Source organism: Tamandua tetradactyla, chromosome 3 (genome assembly GCF_023851605.1).
Source record: "Tamandua tetradactyla isolate mTamTet1 chromosome 3, mTamTet1.pri, whole genome shotgun sequence".
In the NCBI taxonomy this organism is placed as follows: Eukaryota; Metazoa; Chordata; class Mammalia; order Pilosa; family Myrmecophagidae; genus Tamandua; species Tamandua tetradactyla.
Window position 1 is genome coordinate 57,888,483 of NC_135329.1, and position 20,953 is coordinate 57,909,435.

Below are 20,953 nucleotides of genomic sequence, written 5' to 3' on the forward strand. Positions count from 1 at the left end.
TCATAATGTTTATTTGACACAAAATTTATATTTTGACTAGTACATTTCCTCATATAACTTATGAGAACAACTTAATTGAACACCGTACTAAATGGAACCTTGAGGCCTGAGATTTTGTAGGTTTGTCCAGTGATGCCTTGATAAATCCCAGAGTGATTTGAACAGTGAATAAAAAAGTATTCGCGAAGTCCCCTTAGGGCAATGATGAGAATGATGAGGGGCAAAATTCAGCTTCCCCAAGTGAATTCCTTTTTTTTCTTTTCTTTTTTTTAATATTCATCTTCATGATCATTTCTTAGAACATCTGCATCAATTCAGAAAAAGCAATAAAAAGAGTACAGAAAAAATACCCCTCCCCTTCACCGATTACCAGCATTTTATTTACTAAATTTATTGTAACATTTGTTCCCCCTATTATTTATTTATTTTTAATCCGTGTGTTTCACTTGTCCGTCAATAAGGTAGACAAAAGGAACATCAGACATAAGGCTCTCAGAACCACAGAGTTACACTGCGACAGCCATATCATCATACAGTTATCTTCAGGAAACATGGACACCCAAGAACAACTCCACATTTTCAGGCAGTTCACTCCAGCCTCTCCGTTGCACCTTAACTAAACAGGTGATAACTGTTGAATGCGTAAGAATAACATCCAGGATAACCTCTCGACTCTGTTTGGAATCTCTCAGCCATTGACATTTTATTTTGTCTCATTTCCCTCTTGCCCCTTTTGGTCGAGATTTTCTCAGTCCCTTGATGCTGAGTTCCAGCTCATTCTAGGATTTCTGTCCCACGTTGCCAGGAAGGTCTACACCCCTGGGAGTCATGTTCCATGTAGAAAGGGGAAGGGCAGTGAGTTTGCTTGCCATGTTGGCTGAGAGAGAGAGGGGCCACATCTGAGCGACAGAATAGGTTCTCTTGGGGAGTGACTTTTAGGCCTAATTTTAAGTAAGCTTAGCCTATCCTTTGCAGAGTTAAGTTTCATATGAACAAACCCCAAGTGGAGAATTCTTGATATCCTCACAAGCAGTGGGGACAACCAAAGCAATAGGCCGAGCCCTCAATCTTGGGGTTTGTTCATATGAAACTTATCCCCACAAACGATAAGCTAAGCCTACTTAAAATTAGGCCTAAGAGTCACCCCCCGAACCTCTTCTGTTGCTCAGATGTGGCCTCTCTCTTAGCTAACAGAACAAGCAAACTCACCGCCCTCCCCCTCTCTACATGGGACATGACTCCCAGGGGTATGGACCTTCCTGGCAACATGGGACAAATCCTAGAATGAGCTGGGACTCAGCATCAAGAGATTGAGAAAATCTCCTTGACCAAAAGGGGGACGATAGAAATGAGACAAAATAAAGTGTCAATGGCTGAGAGATTCCAGAGTCGAGAGGTTGTCCTGGAGATTATTCTTACACATAATATAGATATCACCTTTTTTTAGTTAAGGTGTAATGGAGAGGCTGGAGGAAACTGCCTAAAAATGTAGAGCTGTGTTCCAATAGCCATATTTCCTGAAGACTGTAATAATGATATGGCTTTCGCAGTGTGACTGTGGTTGTGAAAACCTTGCGTCTGATGCTCTTTATCTACCTTATCGACAGACGAGTAAAACATATGGATTAAAATTAAAAAATAATAGGGGGAACAAATGTTAAAATAAATTTAGTGGATTGAAATGGTAGTGATCAGTGAAAGGAAAGGGTAAGGGGTATGGTATGTATGAATTTTTTTCTGTTTTCTTTTTATTTCTTTTTCTGAATTGATGCAAATGTTCTAAGAAATGATCACGATGATGAATATACAACTGTATGATGATATTGTGAGTTACTGATTGTATAACAAGGATGGAATGATCATATGTTAAGAATGTTTGTGTTTGTATGTGGATATGTTCATAAATAAATAAATAAAAAGAATCACCATAGAAAGTTACTCAAGTGCAGGTTCCTTGGACCCCTTCTATAGGATCTCTGATTTTGTGGATTCCAAGAATCAGCCTTTTTTCTAGACCACAACCTGCCTGGATTACACATTGAGGCACACTGAACCAGATAAGCTCCAAAGGCCTGCTCATAGTGTTATGAGTGACAGAAGTCATTTAAACTCCTTAAATATATAATCGAGCAGTCATTTGAAAGCTTTATTATGATGATACAAAAAATGATTGTTGTGAGTCATAAGGTGATGAGTTTTCTCTTGCTTGTACTCCCTGCAGGCTTCCATTTCAGCACATCTTTTTAGATCAATGATGGATGCTTTTGAATTGGGGAAAAGTTTTAACTGTTGTCTTATTTGTGTTTTCATCTTCCAAAAGGTGTGGTCATTGCCAAAGATTAACACCAGAATGGAAGAAAGTAGCAACTGCACTGAAAGTAAGTTTCAAAGATGTCCCAGGTTCAGTTGCATATGTTTAAATAATTATATAAATGGATTTGATGTACAGTAGAAAGCTATTTTGTTTATTGAAACTCAAAACCCTTGTTCAGTTGCTAAAGTCATACAGGGAACATGGAAATAATACCTGTTTTGATTTTTGTGTTGTCTATTTTTTGTTAGTTAATGTTTTTTAGGTCTATGATGTAATTACTTTTAGTTGTACTGATTCTTGCATTTCACCATTGCATTTTTTTTAACTTTTTTTGTTGCATAGTATAATATATATACAAAGCAAAGAAATAAAAAAACAATAATTTTCAAAGCAATCTTCAACAGATGGTTACAGGACAGATCCCAGAGTTTGTCATGGGTTACCATATGATCCTCTCATATTTTTTCTTCTAACTGCTCCAGAATATAGGAGGCTAGAGAGCTTAAACATTTTTTTTATCATCATCGACTTTTTTCCTTTTTTTTTTTTTTTTTTATGAAAAATAACATATATACAAAAAAGCTATAAATTTCCAAGTACAGCACCATGATTAGTTGTAGAACATATTTCAGACTTTGGCATGGGTTACAATTTCTCAATTTTAGGTTTTTTTTTTTTTTTTTTTTTTTTAACATGGGCAGGCATTGGGAATTGAACCCGGGTCCTCTGGCATGGCAGGCGAGCATTCTTGCCTGCTGAGCCACCGTGGCCCACCCTCAATTTTAGGTTTTTAATTCTAGCTGCTCTAAAATACTGGAGACTAAAAGAGATATCAATTTAATGTTTCAGCATTCATATTCATTTGGTAAATTGTATCTTCACTATATAACTCCACCATCACCTTTGATCTTTCCATATCTCTCTTTAGGGTTGTTTGGGCTATGGCAGTTATAAATTTTTGATATTGGAAGAGTCTATACTAATATGGGGTAGGGAAATGGAACCATATGATGTTCTGGAAAGGCTGTTCACCCATTCCATTTTAAGATTCTCTTTGTATGATTTCCCAGATTAAAACACATATCAGCCCTGTAACTTAACCCGATTCGCTTATCATCTTGTCTCCAAGTCTATATGAATCAGATGATGGGTTCTCTTGGATCTGCTGTGGTTGAATGAGAAGCAGATAATTCTTTTATGTATCCACAGGATGTTGTGAAAGTTGGTGCAGTTGATGCAGATAAACATCAGTCCCTAGGAGGTCAGTATGGTGTTCAGGGATTTCCTACCATCAAGATCTTTGGATCCAACAAAAACAAACCAGAAGATTATCAGGGTAAGGGCTGCTCTCAACTAATCCATTCCCCTCATTGGAATTTTAATTTGAGCAGCTAAGTGAAAAATAGAAGGGAACTTAAGAGCATAACTTGTTAGCCCTGCTACCTGCAAGCCTCTCGGCCTCTTTGTGCCTAAATTTCCTTGTCTGCAAAGTGGTATTGAGTGATTCCTAGCATTTTCTTGTTCTGAGCTTTCTTCCTTTTCCCTTAGAAGGGTCTAACACACCACATAGAAAAAGGAGGTCCTCTCGTTTGAAAGTCAGTTTAAGCTGACTGTTGATAATACTGTAGAATATTTTGCCCATGGACCTTTATACCTTGCGTACATATAGTACTTGAATATTAAAACTGTTCCTCTCCTAAACTGTCAGTAATAAATTGGTACAACAAATGCTTCATGTTACGTCAGTAAGTAAATTGTGGATATCTGCTGTGAGTTACTGAGGTAACTAAAAATAGAATTCTGACTCCAGACTCCCAAGGCTAAATGTTATTTCAGTCACACTGTTCTTTTATAGAAGAGTTCTACAGTTTAAAACTTAAGGCATCTGAGCTTTGCTAGGTTGGGCCAGATCTATGGTCCTAATAAAAGTATTGGACATAATTATTGATTAATTGGATAGTTTTTTAAAAGATTGTATTCCATGGTACCTATAAGTGGCTGAAAGATTATAACATCTTACTTTCTGCTGTGAGCAGTACAAGTTTGGGGGTTGGGGAATCTGTATCACAGCCAAACAAAGAGTTTTTGTACTGTTTGTACTTAGTGTCTCACATTGTACCCAGCTGGTAGGAAAAAAACATTCTCAGAACAGAAAAAAAAAACCCAAGGGAGTGCAAAATCTATGGAGTGTGAACCTTGAAGATAGGGTTTAACTGTTAAGCTTCACCACAGTATATTTGTAACTAAAAAAAAAATCTCTTTGAGGCTGTTTTTTTTTTTTCACATCCCCGTTTTACAGATAAGAAACAGATTCAGAGAGAAATTTTACACATTAGGCATGTGACAAATATTTGGTAATTGTCAGTGTATTTTGTACATCTGTAAGCTGGGCATCAAAATTCTTGGAGATAAGGCTTTAGACACGTTTCTTCTAGACTCCCCAGCTTTAAATTTCTGTGAAATGATCAATTTCATTTTTCTGAGTAAGTATCTTTTCTGCTTTGGGTTAAATTGTTGTAGTTTTACTAACCTGTAAAAATCAAACGATCAGTCTTAGGCCAGCTGCCTGTTTTTAAAAAGTTTTTTGAAATACCACCATGCCTGCTTGTTTCCTGTGGTGGTTTTCATGTACAACAGCAGAAGTGAATAGCTTGAGTAGACAGTTTGTCCCAAGAGGCTGAAAATATTTACTCATATGATACTTTACAGAAAGGATTTGCTAACCCCTTCTCTAGAGTGAGAAAAATATTTTTCCTTAGTGTATTTCTTGTTTGGGTATATAGCTGCATAAAAATTGGGGAAGGGGCACTGGTCCAGAGGGTACTAAAAAAGGGGGTGATGTACATAAGAAGGCTATTTTTCTGTTGAGGCCTTCCCCTGCTGTGTTTGTTGAAGTTAAATGCCTGATAAACGTTCACTACCTCCCCAGCTAAGACAGTCTGAACATAGTCCAAGTGTTGCTGTACTGTGTTCTCTTTATAGTGTTAGTTCTGAAGTGTTCTCAAAAAGTTTTTTCTTTTTTCTTTCTTTTTTTTTTTTGCATGGGCAGGCACGGGGAATTGAACCCGGGTCTCCGGCATGGCAGGCGAGAATTCTACCACTGAGTCGCCATCGCCCTGCCCCCAAATTTTTCTTTTTCTGGGAAGTTTGACAGGAATACTTTACTTTATAAAAGAAAGATAAAGCTTTCTAAAGAGATCCTATTAGAGTTGTGTGTTTGAATTCTGAAGACTGTCTCATGATCTAAGTAATGGGTTGAATTATGTTCCCAAAAAGACAGGTTCCTGTCCTAACCTCTGGTCTCATTCATGTAAGACCTATTAGGAGATAGGGTCTTCAAAGATGTGGTTGATTAAGATGATACCGAACTGGATTAGGATAAACCCTAATCCATTATGTCTGGTGTGCTTTTAAGAAGAGAGAAATTCATTTACGGAATGGACAGACGCAAAAGAGACGGCCACATGAAGACAGGCAGAGATTGGAGGGATGTGTCTTCAAGCCAAGGAACACCAGGGGTTGCAGGCAAACACCAGAAGCTAGGAGGAAGCAAGGAAGAAGTCTCCGCACAGGTTTTTGAGGGAGCAGGGCCCTGCTGGTACCTTCATTTCAGACTCCTAGCCTCCAGAACTTAGATGATACATTTCTGTTGCTTTACTTTGTTACAGCTGTGCTGTATTATCTCAAAGCTTCTTTGTTAGTTCATTTCCCCCTGACTTTCTTGAGCTTGTATTTTTTGTTAAATTTCCAAAGGCTGTTGCTATCCCATCTCATCGAATTTTAAAGCAAGGCTGTTACCTCTGACATCAGGATTAAGTTCCTATAGAACCTAAAATCCCAAAATAACAGTAACTTCCCTCTCCCATTCAAAATGTCTCAAAGTGTCGATCCAGAGTTGGCATGGGCAACCCAGATACTTACCTTGTTGCTCAGTCCCATGGGCCTTCCATGTCTTATTTTACAGATAAGAAACAGATTCAGAGCAAAATTTTTCATATTAGGCATGTGACACATTCTTGGTAATTGTCAGTGTATTTTGTGTATCTCTAAACCGGGAATCAGAGTGCCTTAGGGTTCAGGATGGAAACTGGAACTACAGCCATTGTGTCCCCATTTTAGCCATCCGAAAGAGGGAGGTGAAGGACACTTCTCCTAAGTCTCATTGCATTCACCTTTCTGCTTAACATCCCCTTAATCAGAGCATAGTCACATGCTCACTGCTAGGTGCAGAGAAGGCTGGGAAATGTAGAATTTATTCTGGTCATCTAAATAGCTTCTAGAAAGATGGCAAGCAGAGTCTGGTCCGCTGCTTTGTGAGGTGCTTAGTTATGCATCCCTGTATAACAAATTCAAAGATTTCAACATTGTCCTCTTCCGTGCTTTGTTTTTTCTTATTTGTCTAGTCCATTAGGAAGGACTTCACTGCTTATTTTCTACTGAGTATTTTACAACTAATAAACTCTTCAGTGTGCCTGCTTAATTTTTTTTCTCCATGTCTTTGTCAAGACTTCTTTTTTATTGTTGTTGGATGTCTAGCATTCAAACAGAAGATGACTACTCTTTTAATTAGAAATTAATATTCTATGTCTATTCCAGGTGAATAGTGTGATAAAACTTAGTGGAAAAATTTAAGGTTTTTCTCCAGTATTTTTGAGTAGGCTATTAGTTTCGAATAAGGCCCAGAGACAGACTGATCACAGCAAAGAAATTTATTCAGGCACCAGCGTGGTGGGTATCTGAAGTCAGACTTCAACCCACCCTGGGAGGATAGTGGAGGGTCTTTGAGGGACTGTGGGGTGGGGGGTGGTAAGTGGTGTGAGGTTTTGATGGGAAAGGGACAGGAAAGGACCTTGAGCTGTTGGCTTGGGGGAGGGAGGGAGCCTGTTTCGATAGAAGGACCTTGAGCTGTCGGTATGGGTGTCAGTGGAGGAATTTCTGGGCCAGGTAGGGTAGGGCAGAAATAGAAGCTTCCATGTCATGGCTTCTGCCCTTGTTTGGGGTCCACACCTGTCATTCTAACATTTGAGTAGACTTTGCTTTTGCCCTGCTTTTTAGGGCAATAGATTGTCATTGAAAGGTTTTTTAATTGAGTTGCTGAGAAGATTTGATTATCTTAAAAATACAACTGGGAAATTCTTTTGATAGCGTGAGCCTTTAGCAGCAGAACTAAAAAAGCTCTCTAAATTTAGAACTTTGAAGGTAGTTAATTCTTAATCATTCAGCAATCCTTAGTGGACAGTGGCCCTAGAAAGGCAGAAATGAATGACTGGCTGATTCAGTAGAAAAGAATTTTATTAAAAGGAATTTGATCACTCAGCAGATTCTTTGGGAGAGCTGAAGAACCTGCTCCAGACTAAGATTCCAGAATCAAGACTCAGAACAGTGTTTTAGGTCTGTCCGTATGAGAGCACCAGTGCTACTCCTGCTCCTCCAACAAAGCACTAGAAGAAACTACATCTTCTGTAGGAAAGCTCCTCCCAGAGCCTCCTTCCAGGTTGCTTGTCTGGGTCAAAGTCTGACAGAGTGCATAAGAACAAGGAGCGTAAGTCATGTCACATCTGTCCATCCTAGGTGCAGACGCTTTGGAAATTTGTTTTAGGGAAAAAAGAAGTACTTGAGGGACTCAAGGATAACTTAGATATCACGAAAGTGTTTAGAATGATTAGCATCCAGAAAACATCACTACAGATTGGGGCTTAATTTTTTTATTGTAAGAAATATGTAACAAAAATTGCCTTTTTAATCATTTTAAAGTATACAATTCAGTGACATTCGTTACATGTACAATGTGCTGCCATCAATACCATCCATTACCAAAGCATTTTCATTACCCAAAACAACTATCCATTAAGCATTAACTCCTCGTCCTTCCTACCCGTAGACCATCATAACCTCTAGTGTACTTTTTGTCTGTATGAATTTGCTTAGTTTAGATATTTCATATAAGTGGAGCCATACAATATTTGTCCAGCTTATTTCACTAAACATTCCATCTTAACAGTTCATCCATGTTGTAGCATGTATCAGAACTTCATTCCTTTTTTACAGCTGAATGATAATTCCATTTATATAGATACCAAATTTACACTTGGGTTGCATTGTTGTGAATAAGGCTGCTATAAACTTTGGTATACAAATAGATAAACAAAATGTTGTATACGTATACAATAGACTATTCAGCCTTAAAAAGGAGTGAAGTTCTGATACATGCTATAACGTGGATGAACCATAAAGACAGAATGTTGAGTGAAATAAGCCAGGCACAAAAGGAACGAATACTGTATGATCTCACCAATATGAAATAATAATAAGCAATTTGCAGGAGTCAGAAATTAGAATAAAGGTTACCACAGGCCAGGGTGAGGGTAAGGTATGGGAAGTTAGTGCTTAATTGGTGCAGAATTTCTGTTTGGAGTCATGGAAAGGTTTTGGTAATGGATGGTGACAATGGTGGCATGACACTGTAGACATGATTGACACCTCTGAATTGTGTGGTTGAATGTGGTTAAAAGGGAATTTTTAGGTTATATATATGTTACTAGAATAATTTTTTTTAAGCTATAGCACTGTAACACAAGCAATGAGCCCTAGTATGAACAATGGACTACAGTTGATAGTACATTTATAATATTCTTTCATCTTTCATCAGTTGTAACCAAAGAATCATACTAATGCAGTTGTTCTTAGTGGAGGATCTATGGGAACTCTAAATTTCCAGCATTAATTTCTGTAAACCTCCAACTTCTCTAATAAAAACTTTTTTATCTGTTAAAAAAAAAAAGCATTGGTATACAGGTATCTGTTTGAGTCCTTGCTTTCACTTCTTTTGGAATATACCTAGAAGTGGAATTGCCTGGTCACATTTTGAAGAGCCACCAAACCATTTTCCATAGCAGCTACATTTTTAGTGAGGACAGGAGAACACGAACCCTCTTAGTTGCTAATGTAAATTATTACTACAGTATCTGCAGGGCACTTTTGTGCTGTCATCTGAAAGCTATTGAAATTTAAAATGTGCGTATTCTTTGTCTTAACTCTCTTCACTTCTTAGGAGTGTTTTCTGCAGATAGACTTGTAACTGGCGAAGAGATGCATGTTCAAGGATATTCATTGCAATTATGTTTATAATACAAAACATTGGAAATGATACAGTCATTTAGGGGCCTGTTTGAATAAATTATGATGTATCCATGTGGTGGGATACCATGCAGCTGTGGTTTTTTTGTTTTGTTTTTTTAATGACGCAGTTTTATATGGAATACACAAAGATCTCTAAGGTAGGTTGTCACAAAATACAGGAAATGAGCACAGTGGTGTATATGGTATGTTATCATTTGCAAAAAGAAAATAAACCACACATACATATAACCGAAAGGATGCATGAAAATATGGGGAGGAAGATTTGGTGGCTGGGGATCCAAGAAGGGAGGGAGAAAGATGTACTATATATACCCATTTGTACTTTTAAATCTTTGTACTGTGTGTATATATAACTTAAGTAGCCAGACCTTGAAATAGGAAACATAAGGTAAAAGTCAGTCACAAGATTATATTACCATATGATAGCAACTGCTCTGTATATATTTGGGGGATTTTTTAAGGATAGAGAAGCATTTTAATAATTTATTTTTCTCATAAAAATAGTGGGCATTTGAGTGGTTTCCAATATTTTGCTATTTAGACATGCTGTTGGAGGTTATATAATATACCATAGGGTATTTAATATAAAAATATATCCATTTGTTCAGTAGTTTGGTCAAATCATATTTCTTCAGAATAATTTATAAAATGACTTGGTTAATTTTGTTTAGGTGTCCTCATTTTCAGTAATTCATTCTAACCATCTTTCTACAATCTTACTATATCTGTTGAAATGAAGCCCTTATTCTTTAAGGCTACTTATGCAGTAGCCTAAAATTTTTCCTTTGAGAGTCTCCTCCAGTCTATCCCACACAGTGTTGCTTTCCAAAATACCATGTTCCGTTATATCATGCCCTTGTTCCAAAATCTTAAGTGACTGTTACATCCAGATTCCTTTGCTGACCCTCAGCCTTTGCCGTTCTGTACTGTCTAATGTGATCTCCAGGCCTGAGAAAGAGGCCAGGATTGCCTTCAGTTTCTTGGCTTAAGGCATATCATATTCTGCTTTCTCCAGTCTTTTCTGCTTACTGTCTTACAGAAATAGTTTCTTCCGTTTTCCTCATTTTGGTACCTTGCATGTAGAAATTTTCCATCTTCTGTAAGCTTCTTGTTCATCTGTGTATATGTTATGTGTCAGTGAACACTTGGCAAATTATTCTCATTAGTCGGTGGTATTTACAGATGAACAGGAAGTTCTTGTTCACACTGATAACTTAAAGCTGAAGAAGAGGAATTGGTTTTCCAAGTGTCAAGCCTAGTGTAAAGGCATTCTGAGGAGACAGTGCTCCATCTTAAATACACTTGTGTTGTCTGATGCAACACTTCAGGTGAAGCTGACAAAAATGTAAAGGTACGGGGTCCTTAGATAGTCTCCTAGGAACACATGTGCTGAGGCCAGGTTGAGCACATGGGCCACCCATCACTGGTGTCCTTCTGACGGTCTCTTGTTCCTTGTAGGTGGCAGAACAGGAGAGGCCATTGTAGATGCTGCTCTCAGTGCTGTGCGGCAGCTGGTAAAGGATCGCCTCGGGGGAAGGTCCAGTGGCTATAGTTCTGGAAAACAAGTAAGGCTGCACAATTTCAGTTATTAATGGGTGTGCTACTTTTGAATCCTGTGTGTGGACTCCTGGTAGAAGATGGCTATTTTTTTTCTTAATTAAAAAATATAATAGGGGGTTGGTTTAGCTGGCCCCAGAGGGAGTCAAAGCTGCTCAGTCAGCTCATTTGGCCTCAGAATCACCACTGCCATATCCAGTCAGTCCCAGGACATTTTGCCACAACTGCCAACCAAGTGCCAGGCTCCTAGAACAGTAGGGAGAAAGAGCTTCAGGCCAAGAGCCAGGATTGGAAGGACAGACCAACTGTCCTCTTGGTGGACTTTGGGCAGAACAGGGATGAAGTTTGCATGACCTTTCGGCCTCTATCTATGAAAGTCAGCCCAAAGTCCCTAAAATTTTAGTGAAGAAAAGGAAAAGAAAGAAGTTCCTGTTTAATGGATTGGTATTTTAAATGCCCTTGTATGACGTATGAAGCTTAACCCTGATGTACTTATAGTCTTGTGAAAGGCATAAATTCTTTCTGTAATTAAAGTATATATGTATATCTACATTAATGTATATGTATGTTATTTGGCCCTTCACTCTTTTTGGAAACTGGTTGAACTACCTTCTTTAGACAAACTTACCCCAAAGTTTCATGCTCTTCCCTTTTATTTCAAATTTGGGCATTTAATGAATTGTCTTTCCCTTTAGCCCGGTCAAAAGAAAACTGCATAGCAATACAGACTGCTTCTTAATCTAGTTCTGACAAAATTTATTTGAGAAAATGAAGGATTAAATGTTAGATTTTTTTACCTTTCTTGAATGTTAGGGAATTTATCTATGAAATGATAGTAACTTTAATTATGTATTACATCCTGGGATGAAACAGCAGTGGCTATGCTTGGGTCTGAATTAGAACAGTATTATTAAGGTGATTCATTTAAGGTGATAGAATTCAGGTACATGTTATGTGGTATAGTTAATGTTTTGGTGTTTGTTTGAAAGTAAAAAATTGTTTACTATGCAAAAGTAATAAGATTAAAGAATGCCCTCAATTTGAATAAAGTACTTTTCACTTGAAGAAAAAAATCTAAAATTTCTTTAAGATATTGGAGTAAATGTTATGTTATATCCATTTATCGTTGGAATAGTATTCTTTTTAGTCAAGCTATAAATTAGTGTTTTGCTTATACTTAAATGACAGAGCAGAAGTGAAAGTTCAAATAAGAAAGATGTGATTGAACTGACAGATGACAACTTTGATCAAAATGTCCTTGATAGTGAAGATGTTTGGATGGTTGAGTTTTATGCTCCTTGGTGTGGACACTGCAAAAAGTAAGTGCTTTTTACCAAGATGTCATTTAAGTCAGTACTTTTAGTGCATTCATCTAGCTCATTTCAAAAGAACTGAACTAGATAATAGATATGCTCCAAGAGTTTGTGCAGTAAAACTCTGAATCTAAATGAATGTTTGGTGTTAGTGCCAAGAGTTCTTTCTGTCATGCTTTCAAGAATTGACAAGGAGATAACATAAAGATTTGGGGGACGTGATGTTGGAAAGAAACATCTTGGTTGGAAATCAGATCTGAAGGGTGGTGATATAACTTTCATAAAGCTACACTCAAAATGCTTTCCAAGTGTGACTTAACCTGGATTGGGCAGAAAGTCCCTCAGATCTTTTAAAGTAATTAGTCTGAGAGTTAAAATGTACTTTAAGAATATTTGTTTTTCTATAGCCTAGAGCCAGAATGGGCAGCTGCAGCTACAGAGGTAAAAGAGCAAACTAAAGGAAAAGTGAAACTAGCAGCTGTAGATGCTACAGTTAATCAGGCTCTAGCCAGCAGATATGGGGTGAGTATATTTCTAAGGAGGTTCATTTCTTTGAAAAATGCACAATATTTTCAACTTTTACCTCATCTGGTACTCCAGGCTTCCCTATGGTGAAGGAGAGGAAATGTTTAATCATTTTATAATTAAGGAGAGAAGAGTTTAGCTTAAGTCACTTAATTGTCAAAAACTAGTCTAGAATTCAAGGCTATTGATTTTTAAAATATTACACTATTCCACTGTGTACGTAATGTAAGATTTCAATTTGCCTAAACTTTTATAATTTTTCATAAAGCTTTTGAAAGTTGGTCCAATCTGTTCTAGAACAGACATTTTGTATTAATTTTAGACCTAGGATTTGAAAAAGATATGGCTAGATCCCCATTAACATGCCCTCTGTGTATCTTCTCCTTTGACATTGATGCATGCTGGGGAATATTCTTTTTAGTTACCTGAGGTGTTTTAGAAACAGTAAAGATTGTTGTTCTTATCCAGTGGTATTATGATTTTGTACTATGATCTTTTCTTCTACTTCTTTTTAATAGATTAGGGGATTCCCTACAATCAAGATTTTTCAGAAAGGCGAGTCTCCTGTGGATTACGATGGTGGGCGGACAAGATCTGACATAGTTTCCCGGGCCTTAGATTTGTTTTCTGACAATGCCCCAGCTCCTGAGCTGCTTGAGGTATAGCACTTAAATCATTTTTAATAAGGAAAGCTTTCCCGTCTGACATGAGGGAATATTCAAGTGATTGTAATACCTCCTTTTGACTTTTTTTTTTTTTTTTAACATGGGCAGACGCTGGGGTTCGAACCCGGGTCTCTAGCATGGCAGGCAAGAGCTCTACCTGCTGAGCCATGTGGCCTGCCCTCCTTTTGTCTTTTTAAACTAACCTATTCCTTCCCCCTTTTTTTGGTGTGTGTGGGGGTGGAGGGAGTGTATGGTCTGGAAATCGAACCAGGTCTCCCTCGTGGAAGGCAAGCATTCTACCACTGAACCACCCGTGCACCCTCTTTTTAAAACATTTTGAAGTATTCTGTATGTTCAGATGAGCAAACAATGTCTGGTAAATTGATTTTCATTGTTTTTAGCACTAAAATAATTGTACTTTCAGCAGAAATGTAGCTATCCTTCTTAAAAACAGATTCCAGTCATCCTTCCATTTATTCTCAAAATAATAGCTAACATTTGTTGAGTTCTTATAAGATTCTACAAAGGTTATGCACCTTTGTAGTGTTCTGGTACTTTTTTATAGCTTTTTCTCACTTAACTCTTATGGGGATACTTAATGATAGACTCTGTTTTTATCCCCAGTTTACAAGTGAGAAAACTGCAGCACAGATAGTGAGCTTGCTAAAAGTAGTAGCTTTCTCCAGCTCCTTCAAACAACACAGAGCCAGATATGAACCCAGGCACTCTGATTTCAGAGCCTGTGCTATATGTATAGATGCCGCACTACCATGCAGATGGAATTCTTAGGAGTATATCACAGGAATCAAGTGAAGACTGACGGTTTTAGTGAGATTACTGCAGTGATCTAAACATCTTTTACTGAGCATTATCGTTGGTGTTTCTGTAATACATGCACATGAGTATTATTTAGTGGAAGTTTATCTCTTGAATTGTTGGGTCATTCATGTAAATGACGGTGTTAAGTCTTACTTTCAGGCTTATTTGTGGGTGTCCATGCAGTCTAAAGCAATACCTTATCTTCTGGGTGTCCACAGATAATCAACGAGGACATTGCCAAGAAGACTTGTGAGGATCATCAGCTCTGTGTTGTGGCTGTGTTGCCCCATATTCTTGATACTGGTAAGGTGAACAGAAACTTACTCTCCATTAACTGGCCATGTGCTCTGAGAATACTTTCTATGTGGATTAATTTTATGGACTTTTATTTTTACCTTTTAAAAATTTTGTTTGTTTGAATCAGGAGCTGCAGGCAGAAATTCTTATTTAGAAGTTCTTCTAAAATTAGCAGACAAATATAAAAAGAAAATGTGGGGGTAAGTTATTCAACTTTTTATTCTCAGTATTATTTGAATAGAAGAGTATTAGTGCTTTGTAAAATATCTGATTCCATTTGTTTTCAATGTAATGTGTTCCTGTGTTAGTTTTGGCATGTAAATTTTAAATATTAAAATACATATGTATATATATATATTTAACTTTTCTTTTATTGTGTAATATAACATACACAAAGCAAAGAAATAAAAAAGCAGTAGTTTTCAAAGTACTCTTCAACAAGTACTTTACAGGACAGATCCCAGAGTCTGTCATGGGCTACCATACCATCATCTCAGATTTTTCCTTCTTGGTACTCCAGAACATAGGAGGCTAGAAGGAATAGTATTTTACTATCATCACAATCAACTTTTTTTTTCTTTTTTGCGTTAAACAACATATATACAAAGCAAAAAAGCAATAAATTTCAAAGCACAGCACAACAATCAGTTGTAGAACAGATTTTAGAGTTTGGTATGATTACAATTCCACAGTTTTAAGTTTTTACTTCTAGTTGCTCTACGATACTGGAGACTAAAATAAATCTCAGTTTAATGATTCAGCAGTCATACTCGTTTTTTAAACCTTACCTTCTCTGTATAACTCCACCATCACCTTTGATCTTTCTGTCCCACTCTTTAGGGGTATTTGGGCTATGGCCGTTGTGACTTTTTCATGTTGGTAGAGGCTGTCAGTAGTTATGGTGTAGGGAGGTGGAACCAGCTAATGTTCTGGAGAGGCTGACCCTCTAGGTTTCAGGACTTACCTGGTCCAGGGACCCATCTGGAGGTTGTTGGTTTTTGGAAAGTTACCCTAGTGCATAACCTTTGTAGAATCTTATATATTGCCGTAGGTGTTCTTTAGGATTGGCTGGGATGGTTTTGGTTGGGGTTTGCCAAGTTATAATAGGTAACAATGTCTAACTGAAGAGCGCTTAAGAGTGACCTCCAGAGTAGCCTCTCAACTCTATTTGAACTCTCTCATCCATGGATACTTTATTAGTTATACTTGTTTTGGCATATATTTTGATTTAAGGTATAAAAATAATTATCACCTAAGAGGAAAAAAAGGTAATGTAGTCTCTTGAACACACCTAAACTCTTTGAATTGGCTGGGGATGGTTTTGGTTGAATAACTGCTCAACAAATTTATGTTAAAGTTGAGTTCTTTCCAATTTCCAACCCAGCGAAAATATGGAAGATTGTAGAACTGTTCTGCAGGCACAAATAACAAAAAAGGCATGCATTTGTATAAGATTTGACATGGAGTAGCCTCCATAGTATTAGAGGACAAGTATTTTTATTTTTAAATAACCGGAAAAGTCCTTTTGAAATCTCAGGTATCACATCTAATAAAACTAGATGATGTTGTTGCATACACCTTTATTTATTTATCTTTTTAATGGTTAGAGTCTTAGATGTAAGATGCTTACTTTCCCCACAGCTTTTATATATGTATATATATATATTTTTTTTTTTTTCAAAGGCAGGCACTGGAAATCAAACCTGGGTCTCCAGTACGGCAGGTGAGAACTCTGCCACTATAGCACCATCGCCTGCCCAGCATATATTTTTCTCATAGAAATCATATAAATAATGGGTGGTGTGACAGTGGCTCAGTGGCAGAATTCTTGCCTGCCGTGCTGGAGACCCAGGTTCAATTCCTGGCACCTGCCCACATACAGAGTAAAAGTAATAATAATAATATTTTTAGTGGGGTCCCACACTAAAAAGTTAAATCTTTCCTTCTTTCCTCTTAGTATCCAAAAGTTGCTTTCCCCTGGTGTCTAGTGCCTCCTGCTGCCCTACACACAGTGACCTTACTCCTTCATTAGTTCCGCAGATGCTTAATGTACACTTACAAAATGCTGCATTCTGAAAATATGCGTTATTCACTGTTTTAGAAGTTGAGTAAAGAAATTTGGCTAAACATTTCTAATTAAGATCTACTAATTAGATTCTGACATTTGAAAGAGACCTTTGCTCTAAACCAGACTACTTTTGTAGGTGGCTATGGACAGAAGCTGGAGCCCAGTATGAACTCGAGAATGCTTTGGGAATTGGAGGGTTTGGTTATCCCGCCATGGCAGCCATTAACGCACGTAAGATGAAATTTGCTCTTCTGAAAGGGTCTTTCAGCGAACAAGGCATCAATGAATTTCTCAGGTAATTTCTTGTTTTCTTGAATTGTATTTTGTTTTGTCTGGTTGTCTTGGGTGCCAGGGGGGTTTTCTGTTTCATCTGCTTGTTAGGTTCTAATGTTACAGCTTTTGATTTGAAACTATGTTTGTATAGACCAGGGAATAAACGTAATTATTTTGCATTTGAAATTCCTGACGATTGTTTATCTTTTGAATTGCTGTATGAAATATATTCATCATAAAAAAGATAGTTTAAAGGGTTATGATGTATAATGGATGGAATTATGGTGCAAGTCCAAACTACCTCTGCTGCCAACTTTAGTAGATTATACTAACAAAAGAAGTTTGAGGATGTCGCTGTGTAGAGGGAAGGGTATGGGTTCTAGAGTCAGACTCCCAAGGGTCACGTCTCAACATTGCCACTTGCGAACTGACCTTGAGTGACGTACAGGATATGGAGGGGTGGTTTAGAGGGCATTTTTTAAATCTCTGCCTGAGTGCAAACCCAGGCTTTCTCTCACCTACCAGCTGGGCAAATCATAACTTCCCCACATTTCAGTTTCTGTGTATTTTTAAAATAGGATAATCATATTTCCGGTAGGGTTGTTGGAGAAACAAAAGAGGACTCTTTCTACCCGTGTAGTGTTGGAACAGAGTAAACATCTGAAATGTTAGCCACAGTTGCTTTTAAGGCACTATGGTTTTTTCCTGGGCCTTCAGTGTTGTTGCTGTTGTGGGGTCCACTTCACTGGGGCTCAGTCAATGACATTGAGTAATCTGAACACATTCTCAGTGATTCAGTTTGAGCACTGAGAGAGGGGGCCACTGAATAGAGAGACCAGAAGCTTCCTGCCCTGTGCACCCATAGGCTCAAAGCACCCCCTTAGGTGGCCACAGACCTCTCCAGAAGCTTTCCTTGGACCCACTGAGGAGAGTGCCAGTGTTGTGGGGCAGGCCTGGCGAGGTCCACAAATTTCAGGTCTGCAAATCAGATGTGCTTTCCCAGTTGGAGAAAGGAGAGGAACTGTGGAGAGGAGGAATAGGATTTCTCCAAATCCAGAGTTCACATGTGGGAAGTGACCTTAAAAAGCAAGAAGTGATAACTGTACAGAATATCTGTAGGAAAAATGATCTACCATCATGTCATTGGTCTGGAAATGTCAGGTGCAATCAGGGAGATTTTCCTGGCTTTGTGTGGAGATGTGATGTGCCCTTGGACTTCACAGTCTGAATAAGGAATTATGGAATGGATGCAGAAGGATTTAAGCAGCTGCAGTTTGGTGTCCTATACAGTTAAAGAAACTTTGTTTCCATTAATTGTGTCACTGTCTCAACGTGATCAACCCTGAAACTGATATCAGGAGTGTGGTTCAGAAACTGAAAAGCTACATTCTAAATTTCCTGGAGCCCCTGGCAGCTAGGGATTCTACTTGGATCCTCCTACTTGGTTGCTCCACATTACATTTAAAAGGAGGAAATGAGAAATATCAGGTGTCAGTGGCATGTTGGGAGATCTGATATTCCAGTGACACTGTGGCAAAGATGTTTGAAGGTGGCAACATTCCTTGATGTAGTACCTCTTCAAGTGCAGCAGAGGCTGTAGGTCTGGAACCACATTGGCAGTGGCTCCCTAACAGGCCAGATCTATTACGTGTTTCTTGATCTGTGCAGTTTACGGTTTGTTCCTGTAGGTTGACTAATGGTTTGATCCAAGCAGTGGTTATGAATTGCACACAACAAATATACTGAAAGCGGTAGTGGAATAGCACAGAGTGAATGTTCAAGAGTGGAGGTGTATGGCACAGCCTCATTGTCCATTGGGTAGAAAGGTAGCTCAGAAAGCATACAAGAATTGGAAGTTTAATGGCTTGTAATGGGTGTTCACAAGTTTAAGTTGAAGATCACAGAGTTGGTGTGTAAGAACAATAGGTGAATGGAACAACTGCATGGCAAGGAGTTGTACTTGGATTATGCACATTGGATGTTCAAGGAGGAGCTATGGCAAACAGTGGCAGTGCAAGGATTAAGTCCAGTGGCACAGTATGGGTGTGTAATGAATAGAATTAAGGAAATAGTGTGTTTATGCACTATATGTAAATGAATACCATGGAGTTGAGTAACTATGGGTTGCAAGGAGTGAAAGTAGAATGGCACAGAGTGGGTGTAAATCGTATATTGTGGGGGTACAGAATGGGTATGGAAGAAATGCAATTTCATAGCACACTACAGTGCGGGAGTCCAGCGTATCAGGTCTCCCGCCTGGGGTCTTCCTTCCAGCGGTGTTGGGGGGGAAACGTGCCGGTTTCCCCAGGGGCTCGGAGGTGTGGAGGGCGCGCGAGACAAAAGACGACTCGCGGGTACTGGCAGAGCTGGCAAGGCATGCGCACCAGAACGTTTATTACAGGAAGTGCAAAGGCTTATATACAGAGGTTTAGGAGGGCGGAGTTAGGGGCGAGAATTCAGATGGGGTTTGCTGATTGGCTGCGGGGTAATTATGACCTTATTAGGCCACTAGAGAGGGAGCTTGGGGGCGGGGGATTTGGTGGGGGCTAGGGGAGCCGCGTGATTGGTGAAGAGGCCAGGGGTGGCAGCGAGGGATTGGGTGTGGCGAGAGCAGAGGGCCTAATGGGATGGCTTGAATATGATGTTAGGGGTTGCTAGGCAGAGAGCTAGAGGAACGGGGCCGAAATTATATCCGGCACTACAGTGTGCAAGGAGTGATGGAAGAATGGCACAGTGGTGTGTACCTTTTTTTGAGGTAACCAAGCAATTGTGCATGGAGTGATTATAGAATGTCACAGTGTGAATGTGCAAGGAGTGAAGGGAATAGCATTGTTTGCTGTGTAGAGGGTGAAAACAGTATTGTGCCAGATAGAATTAGTGTGGAGAATTGAAGCTGAAAAATGGGTTGCACCAAGTGGTTGCACAGGGTTGAGTAGCACATATTGGGTATGCCATGAGTGAGGGGAAATAGGTCATGGTGCACTTTAAGGAGTGATTGTTGAATGTCAGAGACCAGTTAAGCTAGAGTAGACGTTGGATGGTGCTTGTAAGTATGCAAGGAGTGGTTTTTGAGTCACAACCAGTGAGTGAGAGGAGTTATAATACAGCAAGACAGTTGGTGTCTAAGCAGTGCAAATGGATGGCACATCCTAGCTGTGCAGAGATTGTAGTTTGAATAGCTAAATGACATTATGCAGTGACTGGAAGTTTAACGGTACACAAAGAATGTACAAGGTGTATACAATGCATGTAAATTTGACACTGAATAGAGCAGCTGGATGTGCAAGAGGCCTTATTTAGATGACGCAAAATGTGTGTTCAAGACATTGCTTTGCAAAAGGTGCCCATAATAGGAGTTTATAATCGAATGACACAGCACTAATATGCATAGAGAGGACATGAAAGTAACAATATGGCTGTGCAATAGATTAAATTGATTAGCACAAAGGTTAGTGCATAAAACAAAAGTTGGAAGGAGCACAGTGCATATACAGCAGTTGTAAGCTGAATAGAATACAGGTTTGCAGGGAATGATAGTCAAATACTGTACGTGATAAATATGCAAGGAGTGATGTTTGAATGACTGGCAGAGTGCAAGAGTGGAGGTTGGGTGTTGCCGAATGGTGTGCAAGTTATGGGTATTGCAGAGGGAGAGTGTGGATGGAGTGTTAGTTGTATGACAGGGAATGGAAGGGAATGGCATTGACTTGTGTCAGTGCTTGTCTAGCACATGTGTGCAATGAAAGTTACACCCACACTGTATCATTTAACTATCACTCCATGAACACTAACTTTGGTTAGCAAACATACCTGCACACTCACAATGTGCATTTAGACCTCCACACATTACAACCCATTCTGCAGCATACACCATCACTCTTTTCACACACAGTTTGTGGCCACATTTTGAACAGGATGGACCCCCGTGCAAAATTTGATTCAAATAATGAAATGAAAGCCTGTTTAAAAAATTTGTTATTCA

General features: G+C 38.7%; 1 protein-coding gene across 1 annotated transcript in view; it reads left to right on the plus strand.

Moving 5' to 3' along the window:
• PDIA6 (protein disulfide isomerase family A member 6) overlaps positions 1-20,953 on the plus strand; it is a 47,095-nt gene that overhangs the window by 9,936 nt on the left and 16,206 nt on the right. The window contains exons 3-11 of the mRNA XM_077153185.1: positions 2,321-2,378; positions 3,524-3,650; positions 10,913-11,019; positions 12,200-12,330; positions 12,732-12,846; positions 13,368-13,508; positions 14,552-14,636; positions 14,758-14,830; positions 16,835-16,993. Coding sequence (XP_077009300.1) covers positions 2,321-2,378; positions 3,524-3,650; positions 10,913-11,019; positions 12,200-12,330; positions 12,732-12,846; positions 13,368-13,508; positions 14,552-14,636; positions 14,758-14,830; positions 16,835-16,993 — 996 coding nt within the window. The remainder of the gene's footprint in view (positions 1-2,320; positions 2,379-3,523; positions 3,651-10,912; positions 11,020-12,199; positions 12,331-12,731; positions 12,847-13,367; positions 13,509-14,551; positions 14,637-14,757; positions 14,831-16,834; positions 16,994-20,953) is intronic.